At 43.5% G+C, this 19154-nt stretch overlaps 1 protein-coding gene across 1 annotated transcript in view; it reads right to left on the reverse strand.

Moving 5' to 3' along the window:
* Nucleotides 1-19154, reverse strand: part of UNC50 (unc-50 inner nuclear membrane RNA binding protein) — a 126090-nt gene that overhangs the window by 69065 nt on the left and 37871 nt on the right. The window contains exon 2 of the mRNA XM_086934217.1: nucleotides 509-792. Coding sequence (XP_086790343.1) covers nucleotides 509-788 — 280 coding nt within the window. The 5' untranslated portion in view covers nucleotides 789-792. The remainder of the gene's footprint in view (nucleotides 1-508; nucleotides 793-19154) is intronic.

Raw genomic sequence — 19154 nt, forward strand, 5'->3', positions numbered from 1 at the left:
TCCACCCCCAGCAAAGTGATAAATACATCTGAGCTCTCATTAAACTTTGATACGTGCATTAGTCTTCTTGGCTCAAATAACGAGCTTTACGTCAAAATTTAAAAAAACAGCTTCTATCCCCAGCAAAGTGATAAATACATCTGTGCTCTTATTAATCTTTAATACGTACATTAGTCTCCTTGGCCCAAATAACAAGCCTTTCAAGAACGGGATTCTATTTCTAGGCCCATCTTCCTCTAGCATTCCACTACTTTGTGGCCTCAATTCAATAAAAAAAATGGGCACAAATGGGGGTGCATGGTTCTGCTTGTGCCTCCCTCTACCTTTTTTTAAATCCAGGTGCTTGGCCTCGATCTTATACTTGTCTGCATCCCAGTCATTATTGACAACCTCATCTCACCCACTCCCTGCTTAACTCTTTGAAATGAATAAGAAACATTAAGCTTTGTACAATGTATTCTGAAAATCAATTCTATAGTTTTACTTTTTCCAGATGTTCGAAACTTACCACATAACCAGATGCTTAGTAACACAAGGAAAGCTGGATCGTCTCTTGCCCACTGGTCCTTGGTTTGTTTCCTGTAATGAAAGTTTCGGTAAACTCGCTGAGGTGAAGTAAAGAGATAGAGCATTTGCCAAATGGCAAACTCAAAGTCCATCTGGCGAAAACGGAAGAGTCGCCGCAGGTATTTGTATCGTTTGGCCCCCGCTGTGTGTCGCGCTGCATCTCTTGAATTGAGGGCCCCATTGCCAAGGGATGGGGTATTGACTGAGGTGGTTGGTAACATATTTCTGAAAACAAAAAGGACAGGTATATAATGTAACATAAAACAGTTAACCATCACAGTTTGTTCACTGGGCTCGATTTTCAGTGGGATTTAGAACGAGCTCTGAATATCACCCATTTGCATCAAATACCCGAGGTCCTCATCAGGCCCAAAGTGACCCAGTCATTCAACACTCGAATCACATCATAATTGGGTGGAGAAGATTCTCTGTGAGCTTCTCGTCATCTAATGTTTCAGCAAACAACAAAAACAAAGGTATTGAAATATCAAAACTATTGACCATGGACTCTCTCTCTTGAAAGGATCACTGACTGCTCTTCTAATGCTATAAAGTTCACACACAAATGTGCATACATTTCACCAGTTATACATTTGCTTTGTTTCTCATGAGCACTGCAAATGCACTTTAGGTATATGACTAACCAACAACCATCTTCTCTTTTACCAATACAATCTTATTGATGCAATTTACAGAGTGTGGAAGCATGGTTTGCTCTCTGTTCATATTAAAACTAGCCAACATTATGATTAGTTTCCTTAAGGAATTTGTGTTGGGTATTTAGCACTGCTGAAATATGATTTAAATGTTTTCTATTAATGAATTCTTAAGATCAACTGTTTGGTTTTATCAAGAAAACTTACCAATATCAATCAGTTCAGATGTGTCACCACACCGTAGAGTTAAAATTATGTGAGAGAGAGGACACCTGCCTTTCTGGAAGGTTTCTCAACCCCCGTATACTTTGAGAAGCAGAAATAAAGTAATATTCTTTATATATACGAGTAGAGAATAGGAGAACAAGAGTGACAAACATTACACCTGCAAACTAAAGACCATATTCAAGTATGACTTTAATTGCAATAACTTGAGGATTCCAGACATTTTTGCTCATTCACAATTGCTGCATTACATACCCTACATAGTGAAGAAATGTAGATGGGTAACACCACCCCAGATTGCTCATAGCGAACTCCTTCAAGACATGAGTTTCTAGTTTTTCCCCAGTGACAATCTACTACTATGTGATGTCAGGGATACGGATCACAAATTTGATCAAAGGATCATCTACAGTTTTGATCTTCCCCAATCACAAAGCCTGGAGCAAATACTGTGTTCTTAAATAACATGTTACTACGGCACATGTTTTATCCTGGCAGGTAGCAGGGGCTTTCGATTTGTTATGATTTGATTTCAAACACAGGCCTATGGCAAACTGCAGCTTGACACAGTTTACTACTGCTTTACAAGTGAGGAAGCAATTATGAGTAAGGAAAGCCCCAACCTCTGTGTTCTATACCTTACAGAAATATCTTTATGCGGTGCTCTGGGGCTAGGAAACGTCAACTTGGAATAACCACAGAACGGCTGATCCAGAGCGGGGAGCCCACTAAGGGTGAACACAGTTGTTGCTCTGATACACAAGGGGTTGGCGTGAGTGAGGTGTGGGGAACGCTGGAGACCATCTAACTTGTGAACACGGACTAAGAGTTGGTGCACAATAGACGATGAGGACTGGAGAGATGATCTTGCCTCTCCCAAAGAAGTAGCGATCCCCATGCTCCTCTGCCTTATCCAGCTTAAAATGCTCCACAGGGTGTACTTTGATGCTAAATTATTGTTTTGATTAGATCGACAACCTGATCCGCTCTGTCTCTGCCACTGCAACCAAATCGGCACCTTCACACACTTAGGGGCCGATTAGGATGGCGGACGGACTTGCGTCCGTCCGCCACCCTTGAGGAGGAGGGAACGTCCGCAGGGGCTGCGGCGTTCCCTCCGTCCTGATTAGGATGTGACCGCCAGGGTGGCGGTCACATCCTCTATATTTAACATTGCGGCGGGTGCAGCTTCAAGCTGCACCCGCCGCAATGTTAAAAAAGCATGTGTTACATTTACATGCACAAAGCGGCAGGGACCGCACGGTGCCTGCCGCTTTGTGCACGCAAATGCAGGGGGGTACCATAGGTACCCCCCATGTGCACCCCCCACCCCCCATTCACCCTGGGGGCCCGCAACGGGCCCCCAAAGTGAATGTCCGTATGCTTTTCCATGGCGGAAAAGCCGCCTTGGAAAAGCAGTTTTCCACAAACATCATAATATGGCGGACGGTGTCTCATAGACACCGGCTGCCATGTTATAGCTTTTCCGCCGCGGTCGGAAGCCGACCGCGGCGGAAAAGCGGCGGACGGAATTCCAGACCCACCAGCCATCCTAATTTGGCGGTGGGTCTTTGGTGACTCCGCAGAGGATTTTCCGCCTCCTCCGGGCCGGAGGTGGCTTCCGCCGGCCCGGAGGAGGCGGAAAATCCTCCATCCTAATCGGCCCCATACTGTGGGAATGCCCCCGCATACATGAATATTGGGAGAAGGTTACACGCTAAATGGCTAGGAGATGTGACAAACCCTTGAGATCCTCTCCCAAACTCTGCCTTCTCAACATATGGGAGGCTACTGACCTCTTGCAATAAATTCACAGAAACCTGTGATATGGGGTGCACTGTTCACATACACACAATTACGTGTTGAGTTTTTAACCTTTGTTTTGTCTACTCATTTTTCAACAATATTACCACAAAAAACAATTGGTGAAAATATCCTTGTTCGAAAAATTGCATCAACATTTATCCACGTTATGCTGAAAACATAAATAACATAAATAACACCAAAAATATATTCTTCAAACAATGCTTTATGTTTTCTTTCTTCAAAAGAGATTTATTCTTCTTTATCCATCAAAGACAAATATGAATTCCTCAGACAACTCATGAAGCCATGTCCCAATGCATTTCGGTATGCACCTTCGTCAGGGGAATGCGCTATAAATAACAAACATCTATCACAATTATGTAAAAGAAAACATGTACAATATTCATGCAACAATTTGTTGTGAATAGAAACCAGAAGATCTTAAATAATGAAACTGCGTATATTTGTACAATAAAAAATTCATGCTCAACAAAGTTCACCTGCCACCTGTTGATCCCAATACTGCCACCACATGCTCATCACTGCATGCACGTGCAAATTACCAACTAAAACCATGTGTGATAACTAATAACCCTAAGTTTTCAGAGAGCCACAAACGTGCACTCTTACCTTCACTTGTAACCACACGAAAATGAAGTGCCAAACTCCTCTTCTTCTACAAAGTAACAATACCAAAGAAAACCTTTATCCTTACTATGTTTCCTCTAATCTTTTAAAGTATCTCGTCCTAAACCAGAGCATCCGATACTTACTCGGTCTTTTTAACACGCGTCTAAATCTTTACAACTCTTTCCCTTCTTTTCCGGTGCTTTAACGCTGAAATGTAAACACAGGAAACCTCCTAAGTATCACATTAAGTTTTAACCCCCTTATGCTTAGGTGAAACCTCCGTAACATCTCACCTCTCTTTTCATAGATTATGCGTGCCTCTCAGGTTCACCCGTCTAGCTCTCCATGTTCGAACTGAGCCGAGTTCGAGACGCCGGTTTTCGGCGTCTGACATCATAATAAGTAAAACATAGAAAACGGACTCCTCAACGCCCCGTCCTGTCCCAAGATGGCGCTTACAATAAACTAACATTAGCGCTACTCTGTCTAAAGTGATGCCTACCTAAGAAAATATCGATAAAAATACCTATTGTATATGTGATCAAGTGTAGTTGGTGAGATTAATTGAGCAAAAGTATTCCCTACCAGTACGTTCCCACAATGACCACAATTTTGGCACTTCATCATGCCTCTCTGACCTAGATCCGTTTTTCTCAGTTTACCACCTTTTAAAATTTCTTTAATGTTCCTTGATCTAGAGTGCGCGAACAAGGGTTTATCAGGAAATATCTGTCTGAAATCAGGTTCTTGCTCAATGATTTCCCATCTTTTCAAGATGCATTTCTTTATTGCCTCTGAGGCTGTGGAAAATTTCAATACATAGACTTCTCTCCTGCTCTTACTCCTTTCTCTCTTCTCTAACATGGTGGATCTGGACATTGTTCTAACTTTATTTTCGGCCTGGTCGAGGACTGTATCAGGGTACCCCCTTACTGAGTATTCTGTACGCATTCTCTTTATTGTTTCCATACATTGGTCCTCATCTGAACAGTGCCAAAATTGTGGTCATTGTGGGAACGTACTGGTAGGGAATACTTTTGCGCATCCACATACAGGCAAGAAGATCACCTTGAGGCATACATCAGATTGTAATTCTAGTGGTTTAATCTATGCGATTAAGTGTCCATGTGGACTTGTTTATGTTGGATGCACTGCAAGGAAGGTGAAGGTTCGGATGACTGAACATAAGAGCATGATACGCACCAAGAACTTGAAATCATGTTTGGCAACACACTGGCATGAGAGGGGCCACACCATACCACAATTGAAATTTACTGTGCTAGAGAGAATGGTGGTCAAACCACATGTTGACACAATGAAACTGTTGGCTCAAAGAGAGACATATTGGATCAAGTCCCTTAGGACGTTGACACCCTATGGGCTAAATGATAAGATCGAAATGATACATTACCTGTAAATTGGCATTACAACTAAAGTGCTGTTTTTATTAATTCAACTGTTTTGTGTAACTTAGTGATTTTTCATGTAATGGCAGGTACCTGTTTATATTCTATATTTTGTTTGTATATATTTTGCATTGTACATGCTCAATTAATCTCACCAACTACACTTGATCACATATACAATAGGTATTTTTATCGATATTTTCTTAGGTAGGCATCACTTTAGACAGAGTAGCGCTAATGTTAGTTTATTGTAAGCGCCATCTTGGGACAGGACGGGGCGTTGAGGAGTCCGTTTTCTATGTTTTACTTATTATGATGTCAGACGCCGAAAACCGGCGTCTCGAACTCGGCTCAGTTCGAACATGGAGAGCTAGACGGGTGAACCTGAGAGGCACGCATAATCTATGAAAAGAGAGGTGAGATGTTACGGAGGTTTCACCTAAGCATAAGGGGGTTAAAACTTAATGTGATACTTAGGAGGTTTCCTGTGTTTACATTTCAGCGTTAAAGCACCGGAAAAGAAGGGAAAGAGTTGTAAAGATTTAGACGCGTGTTAAAAAGACCGAGTAAGTATCGGATGCTCTGGTTTAGGACGAGATACTTTAAAAGATTAGAGGAAACATAGTAAGGATAAAGGTTTTCTTTGGTATTGTTACTTTGTAGAAGAAGAGGAGTTTGGCACTTCATTTTCGTGTGGTTACAAGTGAAGGTAAGAGTGCACGTTTGTGGCTCTCTGAAAACTTAGGGTTATTAGTTATCACACATGGTTTTAGTTGGTAATTTGCACGTGCATGCAGTGATGAGCATGTGGTGGCAGTATTGGGATCAACAGGTGGCAGGTGAACTTTGTTGAGCATGAATTTTTTATTGTACAAATATACGCAGTTTCATTATTTAAGATCTTCTGGTTTCTATTCACAACAAATTGTTGCATGAATATTGTACATGTTTTCTTTTACATAATTGTGATAGATGTTTATGTTATTTATAGCGCATTCCCCTGACGAAGGTGCATACCGAAATGCATTGGGACATGGCTTCATGAGTTGTCTGAGGAATTCATATTTGTCTTTGATGGATAAAGAAGAATAAATCTCTTTTGAAGAAAGAAAACATAAAGCATTGTTTGAAGAATATATTTTTGGTGTTATTTATGTTATTTATGTTTTCAGCATAACGTGGATAAATGTTGATGCAATTTTTCGAACAAGGATATTTTCACCAATTGTTTTTTGTGGTAATATTGTTGAAAAATGAGTAGACAAAACAAAGGTTAAAAACTCAACACGTAATTGTGTGTATGTGAACAGTGCACCCCATATCACAGGTTTCTGTGAATTTATTGCAATTTGTACCAACTTGACTAGGGGCTAGTCAAGATATGGGTTAGCACCATTTATAATAATTTTGTTTAAATTTTGATCAAGGAGTTAAAAGAGGAGTGCTTAGCACATAATATTACTGAACAGGCTACTGACCTCTCCCAGGCGGAGAAGGAGTGGGCTGCAACGGGTTGGGCTATTGCAAAGCGCAACATAGCACAGCAATGGAGGCGGCCGCCATCTCTCTTGTAAAAGATTGGGCACAAGACATGGCTTGCGCAATGGTAGCGGAAATAACGGTATTTAATTGACGCGGTTGCCCCAGGAAGTGGGATCATAAATGGGGAAAGTGGAATAAATACAGGGGAGATATCTGCGTTTCCCCCACAATTGAATTGAGACAGAACGACAAATGATAATGGCCCTCCCTGCAGAAGTAGCTGGGTCCTTCCCACCGGCGATTTAGTACAATGGGGTTGATACATCCTACCAATACAAGGTACTGTGGAATGTACTGTCTTTGTCTAGAGCTGTATGGCATAAAATGTTGTGAGCCTTCCAGAGGCAGCGCACTCCGATATCTTCCAATACAAGGTACTGTGGAATGTACGGTCTTTGTCCAGAGCTGTATGGCATAAAATGTTGTGAGCCTTCCAGAGGCAGCGCACTCCGGTATCTTCGGCCTAATTTACGGGAGGTGATGATGAAAATGTCCTTTTCCCGTTTATTGAACCCATTTATGTGATTGTACTATGCTATGTACCGATGTTTTAAAAAAAGATAAAAACAGTAAAAAAAAAAAAAATTTTAAAAAAGAGTTGGTGCGCAGGCTCACAATCCGGTGCTAATAAACCACACACTCACAACTCCAACAAACTTTGGACCTTCGCAGTGGACTTACTAAGATACTGGATACTGACACCCATGCTTCATCCATGCACAAGCTCCAACTGATTTTATACTAAGGCAAGAAGACAGGGCAAGATGGATTCTGAGACACACAAGCTAGTGGGGTGGTCTAGGAAGTGGGTACAGATTGCCAATGGATAATATGATGGATGTAGTCCCGGTTGCCAGTGGTAAATCCTGAGCGGCTCTAGAGCAGAAAACAGATACCATAACAATAGACAAGAATCTGCTGAGAGAAGACCAGAGCAAGAAATACGACAAGGATGCAGAGAGTGAATCAACACTGGCAACAGTCCGCTCCCCCCAAAAAAGTGTCAGGTCTACAAGAGAGGGTCAGATATTTTGAGTACATTGCTGAAGACTACCAAGTTGGGGTCTTGGAGGAATAATGTGCATGTCATGGGTCTCCCCAAGAAGATAAATGGTCCCCCAAAGAAGTTATATCCAGAAGAATGGATTACCACCAATATAGTGCAAAGAAGCTTCTCTACGACATAGAGGGCATATAGATTCCCACAATTCCTCCTAGACCGGTGGCACCCTGTCATCAAGTGGTGACTCGACGTTAAATTACAAGAACAGTAGCAGTCTTCTCTAGCTTGCCCAACGTAATAAGATGTACAATACTGAAAACACCAAGGTACATAAGTACACAGGCTTCAAGGCTGTGGTCTTAAAACAATGCAACACATTTATTGAGGTCCAGAAATATCTCAGACCACTAGGGCCGACATTCACGTTTCTTGTTGATGGCAAAACTATGGATCTTCGATGACAAAAGTGAACACTTTTTCACAGACGCCGGAGGCACTAGAGAAGGGGCAGACAAGTTGGTGACCATGCATACAATATTAGTGACTGAAGCATCAAAAAGGCCTATGCGTGGGGGCACAACAGGACAAGACTGTGAAACGGACACAAACCATCTAAAAAGCAATGTCAGACAGACCAATCAAAGATGGTGACAGATCTCACTCACTGGAGATCAGCAGAGCAGGATACCCCAGACAACTCAGCGGAATCAGGACACGCAGAAACAGACATAAAACCAGGCAATGTAGACCCAGTTATTAAACTGGATTACACCCATAGCATTGGAAACTTACAGGCCACTTGCCTTATTTGCACATCTAGAATGGGACAGATCGAAGACCAGTGTCCCCACACAGGAGCTGTAAATTTTTAGTGTCTATGAAGGCCTGGTGGGAGACACGCTTTGGAGTTAGAAGCCTTCAAGGTTTTTTTTTTAACTGGGGTAGGTGTATAGAGAACATGCATGATGAACAAGTGACACCTTTGGGAGATACTTCAATTAGAGGCAGAGGTGAGATGACTGAAGACAGAAGCATTTAGAAGAGAGAGGAATTTTCCCAGTTGAGCTCAGATATGGAGTGCAGGTTGCAACTGTTTGATTACAGGGAGTATATAATGTCGTCGGGCAAAGAGAAAGAAGGGACAAATCAGGATAGGGTGAACATCCCTATAATAATGAAGGCAATAACTCCAGCTACTGCAGACTTCTTATTAAGTATAGCTCCAGAGAGCGATGTACTCCCTGTGGAGTTTTGAAAGACTTTTCGCATCCTTCTTGCTGCTAAATTGTTGGGCATGAACAAAGCGGCTTGTGAAAGGGGTCCACCACATCAGTCCACTGTAGAGGCCATATTAGTGATATTGCCTAAGTCAACAACTGGACATGTCATTGTACTGCCTGCTTTCATTGCTTAATACAGACTACACTATAACTGCTTACTGGGTTTTGTCCACCCAGGCTCATTTGGAATTCTTTTATAGAGAAATGTGGCGGCCAATATCGGGTACTTACTCCATATCCTAAATCAACATTCAGTTGTAGCGTCTATTGATTTAGGGAAAGCCTTCGATTAGGTGAACTGGGAATATCAGGTAACTGTTTGAAAGTATTGAGCCTCACTTCAGTAATAAGGAAATATGTACGGTTGCTATATAAACAATTCTACCCTGATTACCATCAACAATCTTTTTTAGGGTTTGGTCAGGGGAGAGCGAGAGGCAGGAGACGGGCGCAGCAGCAGGGACATGTCCAATGGAACATACCACCCAAGACGATGGATCTGAGGAATGGCAAGAAAATCCCCCAGGAGCAACCAGGGACGTCAGTGACACCAGCCTCGTAATCAACCTAAGCTCCCATGTACTGACCCACCTCGAAGAACAGGTGCTAAACAGAGGTCTTGGCTTTGTAGTAACAAACAGAGGAGATCCTTTTCTCACACAAATAGAGATGGATAAATTCTTTAGAAAGGTTCGACTACACTTTCTCTTCTCAAGGACCAATGGAGATACTCGGGATCTGTGTGAAGAGGTGAATACAGGCCTGAAAAGACCATCAAAATTCAATCCCACTACATTAGGGCTACCTGCAAAGGTCACTGATTTTGAGGAGGCAGTGGACCATGACCTAAAGGTTTTGTTCCAACAGCACCATAACCCTTTTATTCATTTCTCTCGAAAAGAACAGGAGGCTCTGAAAGGTCAGAGAGAATGCAACACTAACAATAAAACCTGCAGACAAAGGTGGTGTCATAGTCCTGATGGACTCTAGCACCTACAGGGATGAATGCCTCGGGCAACTGAATGATGTGAAATCATATCATAGATTGAGCGAAGATCCAACTGAGAGGCTCTCTATAGTGATTGCTACTGTTGTAGAAGAAGCGCTTGCAGAAGGATGGGTGACAGGGAAAGAGGCACAATATTTGTGTGCAGTGAATCCGGTAGTTCCATATTTTTATGTACTACCGAAAGTACACAAACCGCAATGGCCTTCACCAGGCCGTCCCATAATATCGGGAATAGGTTCTTTATTAGAGCCTCTTTCCTCTTTTGTCGATTTCTTTTTGAAACCCATCGTAAAAGAAATGCCCACTTTTCTGAAGGACACAAAGGATGTTCTTAGGATCTTACCAGAGATTGAGTTTGACAGGGATCTGGACTTACTCGTCTCGTTTGACGTGGAATCCCTGTACACTTCTATACCACAGACACAAACTCTTGAAGTGGTAGAAAGGCTTCTAACAACAAGGGAACTCAATTCCATCACACCAGTCAATCTAATTATGACTTTGGCAACAATAGCAATGACTGAGAATTTTTTCCAGTTTGAGGGTGTGTTCTATCTGCAGGTTAGCAGGACTAGCATGGGCAGCGTTTTTGCCCCTAGTTCGCTAACCTGTATGTGCATCAGTTTGAGCAGGAGCATGTCCTCAGTCAAGTGAATCCATACCGCAGTAATCTGCGAGTATGGAGACGTTACATTGACGATATTCTGGTGGTGTGGCGGGGCTCAGAAGATGATCTTAAGAACTTTCATCTCTGGCTGAATAACAGGAACCGCTTTTTACGCTTTACAGTTGAAAGCAGTAAACAACAGCTACCTTTTTTGGACTTACTTATTACAACCACTGATTCTGGTCTGCAATCAGAACTGTACCGTAAGCCAATGGCTAAAAATTCTCTGCTTAGCTATCAGAGCTGTCACCCAAAAGCCCTACGGGATAATTTACCGTTTGGGCAATTTTTGAGGATACAGCTTAACTGCTCGACTAAACCAACATTTGAAAAGCATGCCAAGAATCTGGAGGCTAACCTGGTTGCCAAAAGTTATCCCAAAAATTTAGTTCGCAGATCCAAAAAGAGAGCCTCTCATAACAATCGTGAGAGTCTCTTAGAAGCAAGTGCTATCAAAGAAAAGCAGGATCGGATGACATGTGTTAGTACTTTTTCTACACAATCTAACAAAATCCAACAAATTTTGAAAAAAAATTGGGCAATTCTCAATACAGGGACTGATAAACTACCTCCTCCTCTCTTCGCCTGGAAAAGGGGTCAGAATCTAAAAGACCAATTGGTCCACACGAGGCCAAAATTGACGATGCCACGATCTGTGGGGACACTATGGGACATGCCAGCAGTGAGGGGTCATCATCCCTGTGGGAATTGTGCTGCATGTCCCCAAACCTCTAAGACAACGAGCATTGATATTGGCACTGAAAATCCTTGGTTACAACTATGCTTTACGAACTGCAATAGTGCAAACCTCATATATCTCATTACATGTCCTTGCAGTATGAGATATGTAGGGATGACCACCAGGAGAATAAGGGTCCGAATTTCAGAACATAAGAGTTCAATTAGATGTAAGCGCCAAGCAACCAAAATGACGAACCACTTCCTGCAAGTAGGTCATGATCCCCCTGATCTTAAATGGACTGTTATTGAACAGCCAATGATCCCTTCCCATGTATCGGATGTGAAGAATTTTTTGTTCAGGCGCGAACAGAAATGGGTTTTTAAATTGAACTCTGACAAAGTTGGATTGAATGAGGACATCCCGTGGATGTCGCTCTAAGAAGATAGGTCCCCTGACATATAGCTTTCTCTAGGTCTGGACTGGACTAAGAGCAGTAGTAGATGACCATTGAAAGTAGTGGCCTCTTATGGGTCCGAAGAGATTGGTTGCTACAATACGTCAATAATCATGACCATAAAAAGATCTGTGGGTCGTGATGTTCTAAATGTGGTACTTCACTATTTTCACCGTCTGACTGCTACCCTGAATGCACCGGTGTCCTATGTAATCCAGTCTATAGCCAAACAAATGTATAATTATTGTCAGTGCCAGAGTACCCAGAACACATGGGTGCTTCGTTCGGCCCCTGCGAATCCTGTTTGCAACTGCCCTGTTAATAATTTGCAGGGCTTAATAAGATAGTGGGATTCCGTTTTTTGTTGCTATCCTCAGACAAGACTATTACTTGTAAAACGAGCCCATTTGTATTTGCATAATCTTCGCTGCGAAAAGAATATTGCTTTGGGATTCAATTTTTGTTGATAAATGTGGGCTATGAAGTAAAACTCACGCTTACAGTTACGATGCCAGCTCAAGTTTACATATGGTTCGCAATAAACTACATTTCCCATGAACCCGAGCGAGAGCGCATGACTATGATGCGCTTCTCGCGACCCATGATTGCAGGAAGATAGTTTAAAGATCAGCACTCTGTTCCGGCTGGCATCTCCCAGAGACAGCCCAGAGGTCCGTCTGGAGTACCGACCGAACGGTAAGCTGTTCGCGCATTAGGCTGTTTTTTCATGCTTAGCAAGGTCGCGCACTAGGCTGTCGCTTCACGTTTAGCGAGGCAGCTCAGCATGAAAGGAAAGTTGGTGTTCTGGTAACATGTGGCTCCGCCGAAATACCGCTAAGGCTCTTTTCTTTTTTTATAACATGAGTGGAAGAAAAAAGCCTTTTAGAATAAACGAGCTGATAGCTCAGGACGCCAGCACTGACATAACAAGTTCCTTTAATAACTACAAAATATCGGAAAGTGGCATAAAGATACGTACGAGTAACATACAAAATGAGGCCATGTTAATAATTATTAGCACATAAGAACACGCCTGTGTCCAGGTCAGCAGGAGCACACACAGGCGAATCTACGAGACATGTTTGCTGACTCCTAGGTGGTGAAATGAAGTCGGTTATCTGGCGTGTCATACTAACCCGTTATTCAATATGTTTTCCTTCTTTTCATGCTCATCAGTGCGGGGCTCCATTTACCTGAGCTGTGGCCAGGTGGGGTGGAGTGTTTCTCTCCTACGACTTTGGTGAGTGAGAGCAACCACTTTAAGATTTGGAAGTGTGGTGTAACTTGTGAGACACTAGATTTCGATTTTTCAACGAATCACTAATGCACATAACTCCGGTATAGTGTAACCAAACTGACTGACTGTTTTGTTGGTTGTTTTCTTTTTGTATGTGTCTGGATGGGTATCACATCTCTTCTGGGATCATCTGGATATCACCGAAGGTAGGAGAATGATGAACTACTAAAATACCCAGCCGCGTAGCTAGGGGGGAGCGGGGGGGCGGTCCGCCCCAGGCGGCACCTTTTCTGAGGCGGCCGCACGGGCCGGCACTGACTGTCATAGACCGAGGCCCGCTGCGGCCGTGGTGGCCTCTGTGAGTGACACACACTAGTGACTGTAGGTAGGGCGGGTGGCGGCGCTCTTTAGTTCTGCAAAGTTAAATACTATCAGTATGATCACACACTGTCTTAGTTGCTGTCTGTCACGTCACGGTCGGCCCGGGTTCGAAATGAAATACAAATTCTCAACATTCACGTGATGACCGTCACCGTTGTTGGCCTGCCCCTCCTCCTCCCAGCCTCGCTCAGTCACGCTAGTAGTCCAGTCCTCCTCCAGGGCCGTCAATCCAGTGGTAGCGTGCGCAACCAATGACGGCCCTGTAAGGACTTTGGCCAGCCCTCGCCGCGCCGTAGCAAGCAGTGTGACATCACACGTTGCGCGCTCACTGCCCGCCCCGCGCCTACGCTCGCCCATCGTCGTCGTGTCGAGCCTGGGAAGTCAGAGGAGTCACCATTCTCTTCTAGTTTCATCTTGCCTGCCTGCAGCCTGCATACGGCCAGGGGCAGCGGAAGCAGCAAGGACGCACGCAACAAGTACAGTACAACTTTAAATAATTCAGGTGAGGAAAGGAAAGCATAAAGATGACCATCCAATTACGCTGCAATCATTGCACTGTGCACGACCGGCACGCACCAACAAGTGTTACACTACTTCTACACACTCTTAAGTGCCCAGACAGACTCGTTTTGCACTCTGCCGTTCGTTAGGATATATGGCTATGCACTTCATTGAAATTCTAATACCCATGCATGAGTATGAGTTTGCATCTTGTGCCCCCTCCCTCCGCACAGCCTATGTTTCTTGATCAATAATGTACTTATTTTATCGACCTTGGATGGATGGAAGGCTGAGTGGCCGCCTTGCCGTAGTTCTTGCCTGTGTACTCGAAGTCGCATGCTGGTTGGTGGTGGCAGTAGAAGCTTTAACGCAGTGAGCGCCGAGGCCTTGTTAAGAGTGGGGGGCATGAGAATGGGATATGGGTTGGGATTTCTGGCGGGCTAGTGCCTGAGCCAGCCACATGTCAAGCATGAAAGCCTGGCTAGCAATGCCCTGTTAGTAAATCCCTCTCTTACTTTAATTGCACGTTAGCCCTACATGCATTCTCTCTTCCCTTTCTGTACTAATTCTTGAGGAAGCAGCTAGACCAGTACATGTTAACTCATATACACCCGTTCTGAAAGCTTTGAGAAGTGCCAAAATGAAATCAACTCCGCAGCGATTCCTTGAAATCTGTTTTCAAAACTGTGAGGGGCACATTTCTATTTTCTTTTAAAATATATTTAATTGTGCGCACTGCTGAGGCTCAACGCCTACATCAGGGCCACTTGAGTGAAGCGATAGTAGAAAATTGTATTATGCGCTAGCTTTAACTAAATTATGTGGCAAGAAAAGTTCAAATATGCAGCTTTATGCTGCACCGAGAGTGTGGTAGTATTAGCCGTGCGTTCTTCATGTTAACGCGCATTGATAAAAAGGGGGTTTCGATTTCTAGACTAAGTCCAAAGGATTCTTGAGAAACAGAACTGAACACGTGCACCGATTCTATTGCAAAATTGGTCCACAAATGGAGATTTTATCTCGCTGGGAGCACTGGATCGCAATGTTATTAGCGCTGTCCCGCCTATACCTAGAGAAAGATAGTTTGGGTAAAATGTACAGTGTTGCATGCAGCAGAACCTATGCCTGCGCGTGCACACTTCATGTAATAAAGGAGCTGGTCTTCACTTTAGCTTTTTATGTGCTTCCAGCACATCCTATTTCCTTTATGAAAGTGCCCTGCAGAGCAGAAGTTTACATTCCATATCTATAATTGATGTTTTTTTGTTGGGAGGCATTCAAATATGCAATTCCTCAGCCCCTTGAAAAGAGATGTATAATGTTTGAGATTTTCTGTACTCTGGTGGCGACTTGAAATAACTGCTGTTGTGATAACAGCATGGTGTAACGCAAATTTGCTTGAATAATGAAGAAAATGGTTTTCATGACAAAGAAGGAATAATTAATTACACACTGTCTGATTACTTTAAAGACGTCAATATTTATTTCATGCTGCAGAAAAAAGCCATCTCCAGTACTATCATTGTGGATTAATTCCAGCAGAGCACTTGAATACAGAAAACTGGAAAGTGACCTGTTACCTTTTGCAGAATGTATGCCACTGCATTTAACTAAATGTGTCATGTTGTATTTACTAAACTTTTGAGCCATTTGAGCTATATTTTTTGTTAACAACTGCACATTATACAGCAGAGATGAAATACACTGTGACTTTGGCAAATCTGTACTTCTGCAAAGAAAATGCCACAGTTGTGCATTCACATTTTTCCAGTGGCCCCGCGCTGGTTAAAGGGGCTACACTATTCTATAAACATTAGGCCAATCATCAAAAGGGGTAGAGCCAAAATTAGAAAACTTCATTTGGTAATTAAAAAATTGCAATTTTTAGCAAATAACTGTTTCTGAATTTGCAGATATTAGGATCTAAGGCTCATCATTACCAAATAGCAATTTCTTAATACCAATTTCCAATTTGTGATTTTGTAAGCATCACAAATTGTAAACCTTTATTTCAAATTGGGAACCTCGCACCGACTGATGACATTACCGTTATTGGTCTTGTGTTAAGTCTATGCATAAAGATACGTATTTTTTATAACTACTTGTATGGTGTCCCTTTGTAGTGTTCTTCACTGTGTTACTGTGTGTGATCATAAATGCTTCACACACTGCCTCTGAGATAAGCCTAGCTGCTCATGCTACGTTACCACAGGGTTGAGCAGGGGTTATCAAGGGGTGTAGTGCCCTTACTCTGACTTAGGAAGAAGGGTCCCCACTGGGACAGTGGCCAGCCATTGCCAACTAGAGACCCCCATTTCTAACAAACAACCATTCCAATTTTGAGAGGAGTAAACATCTCAATGCCCATTAGATTCCCCATGTTAGACTAATGTTCTGTTCTAATGATTTGTTACCTTTGCCTCAAATTGTAAACGCTCTGATATCCTTCGGGTTCAAGTTCGCGCTATATAAAACTTTATAATAACTAAATGTAACTTTCATGATCGAGGTAACTGTTAGCAGCAATACTACGCTTGTCTCCTCGGAGACTCGGACATCTTTCAAGTGCTCACCGTCCTCCCCCCACCCCCCCTCCCCACAGGGGCGGCAATCTGAGGGGTAGCCCCGGGCGCCACAAGCTCTAGCTACGCCCCTGAAAATACCCAGGTGATAGCTATTCATTTTTTCACTTTTAAATGAGCAGTCATGATTATGGTCCTGAAGAATGCAGCAGGATACCTTTTTGGCTCCAAAATTCAGTCTGCAGAAACATGTTGACCGTATATAGGGATTAGTGGCTATTTGGTAAAACCACTAGTATCGCACGCATTTTTATTATATTGGGAGTATAAAGGTGTATATTAAAGTTGTTTGTCCTTTCTATTACCCAATTTTATCTGATTACATCACAGCTCACACTTTTTCACTTAGCACATGCACTGCTCTACAGTGGTCTATCCACACCTTGACATATGAGAACATCTAAGGTTTCCGTTTCCATCATTTGCATTGTTCGAAACCTACCTTCCCGGTGTGAAGGAAACCCAAATGATGAACAGGGCATTCAGGATCGACAACTGATGGGTATTTTTCCACACAGGAAAGATGCTTATCATTGATGTAGTTTAGTTCTACCTTCAGGTTCTAGACACATACTTGAGTCAACTTATCATTGACCCACTGCTACCTTCTGTTGTTATAGTTTGTATTGAGGGGCTGTAGCAGTGAGAGGTCTTTAAACATCCCCTTAGGCCCTCCCTTCTCTGTTTGTGTTTATGCTATATAAGGGTACAATGGCCAACAGTGATGACTGAGAGGGAAGCTTCTGAATCGTGGTGCATCCACCTGGCTATCAGGTAGAGGCGTGACCCCCTCCCTTCACTGCTGATGTCACTTAATATCTTAAGGATCCAGAGAGACCTGAACCAGGTCCTGCTTGATCTGGCATGGTTCAGTGACATGCAGGGCCTAAAGTTACACCTAGAAAAGTTATGTCTGCACCCACTGAGACCAACAGGAACGGAGTTGGCGGAGGAGGGGGGACAGGAAGGATCGCCATAGCTTGCTTTATAACTGCTTTTTTATTGAGAAAGCATACATATATCAGAGTCAGCTCTTGTTGCTGGAAACATGTCCAAAGCTGGGATGAATATTTATGGTCTCTAACATTTTTTAAGAAACTCAAAGCACTGCTAACAGGGCAAACCTAAAAAATGTGTTCTACTCATGCCTACCCTTAACAATTTGTTGTACTGATATAGTGACATAGTTACTTGGATCTCTGGAAACGGCAGAAGGCCTGGGGCGAAGTCAGATGTTATCTGCAATCTCCTCTGCTGGGCGTCTTCTATGGTCCTTCTTCTTCGTAGGTTGCGGGAATCCGTCTTCTTGGTTCAGGGCTGCCCCCTAAATACTGTATTTAGAGGGCGTTTTAGGTCAATGGGCTACTGACCTTAGGGTGACTACACCCTTGATGTCCTCACCCCACGTGGGGGATTGGGCACAATTCCTAATCCAGATTGGAGAGTGCCTGCCATCTGCAAGATGGTGGGTACTGAAGAGTGGGCTTCACCTCGCCTCCCACACCTGAGGGGTGGGGTTGGCAGAGGTGGGCACACCTTCTGGGCTGTGCTAATTTTTCCCGCTTGTCTTCTCGCCAAAAAGGAGGGGAGACAGGAAGGGGGCCTGCTCTTGATCGCAGGAGAGGCTGGAGGTCGCGTTACAAAGGCAGTTCTATGGAGAGGGCGAAGAGCAGCGGGACAGACCTGCCGTGTCCTTTTGTGAATTTGTAATGGTGGAGAGAGAATTCCATTTACCTGAACCTGTGCATAAGGGGCTCTGTATAGCAGTCTCACTAGTCTGAGAAAGGTGGGCCCGAAGCCCGCCCTTAAGAGCACAGCCTCAAGAAACGATCAGGAAACAGTATTGAATGCCTTTTTAAAAATCAATTAGAAGGGAGGGCTAGACTGTTCTCCAGTTGGGACGACAGAAAGGGACAGCTGAAATCTTCAGATACAGTGACGAGTGCTATCAGACTTGAAGCCACACTGGTCTGGATGTATAAGGTAGGCAAGAGTCCGAGTCAGAATAGTTGCCAAAACTTTCAGAAAGATCTTAATGTCAGCGTTAATAAGGGAAATCGGGCTGTAAGTGGAGCAATAGTCTGTGCCGCCCTTCAGCGCCTCTTCAAAGAGGAGCAACAGAAGAGGTAGTAACACCCAAAAAATTAGATGTGGAACCCATCAGGTCCCACCAGTGCTTTACCTCTCCTGACCTTGTGCCACCAGTGCGTTGTTCTAAAGCAAGGATCTGGTCCTCCAACTCTGCTACCTGTGCCTGCTGCTCCCCATGCGGCACGTAGCCCTTGATACTACACTGCAAGGTAGTTTACTCGCCGCCTTCAGGTTCCCACGGAGGACACCAAGCCTTTATTGTTCTGCAAGAAGGCGTGGAGCTCCTCCTCCACAAAATCCTGGTCCGTTAAGTACCATGCGTTGAATCTCCACATCGGGCGATGGTCGCCATTGGGGATGCCCCATTCAAGAAGGAGAGCGATCATGATTAGGGCTCCCGGATTTATGGTATTTTTTTTTTAACATTTCCGTCTG

This window comes from Lissotriton vulgaris, chromosome 8 (assembly GCF_964263255.1).
Source record: "Lissotriton vulgaris chromosome 8, aLisVul1.2, whole genome shotgun sequence".
Taxonomy (NCBI): Eukaryota; Metazoa; Chordata; class Amphibia; order Caudata; family Salamandridae; genus Lissotriton; species Lissotriton vulgaris.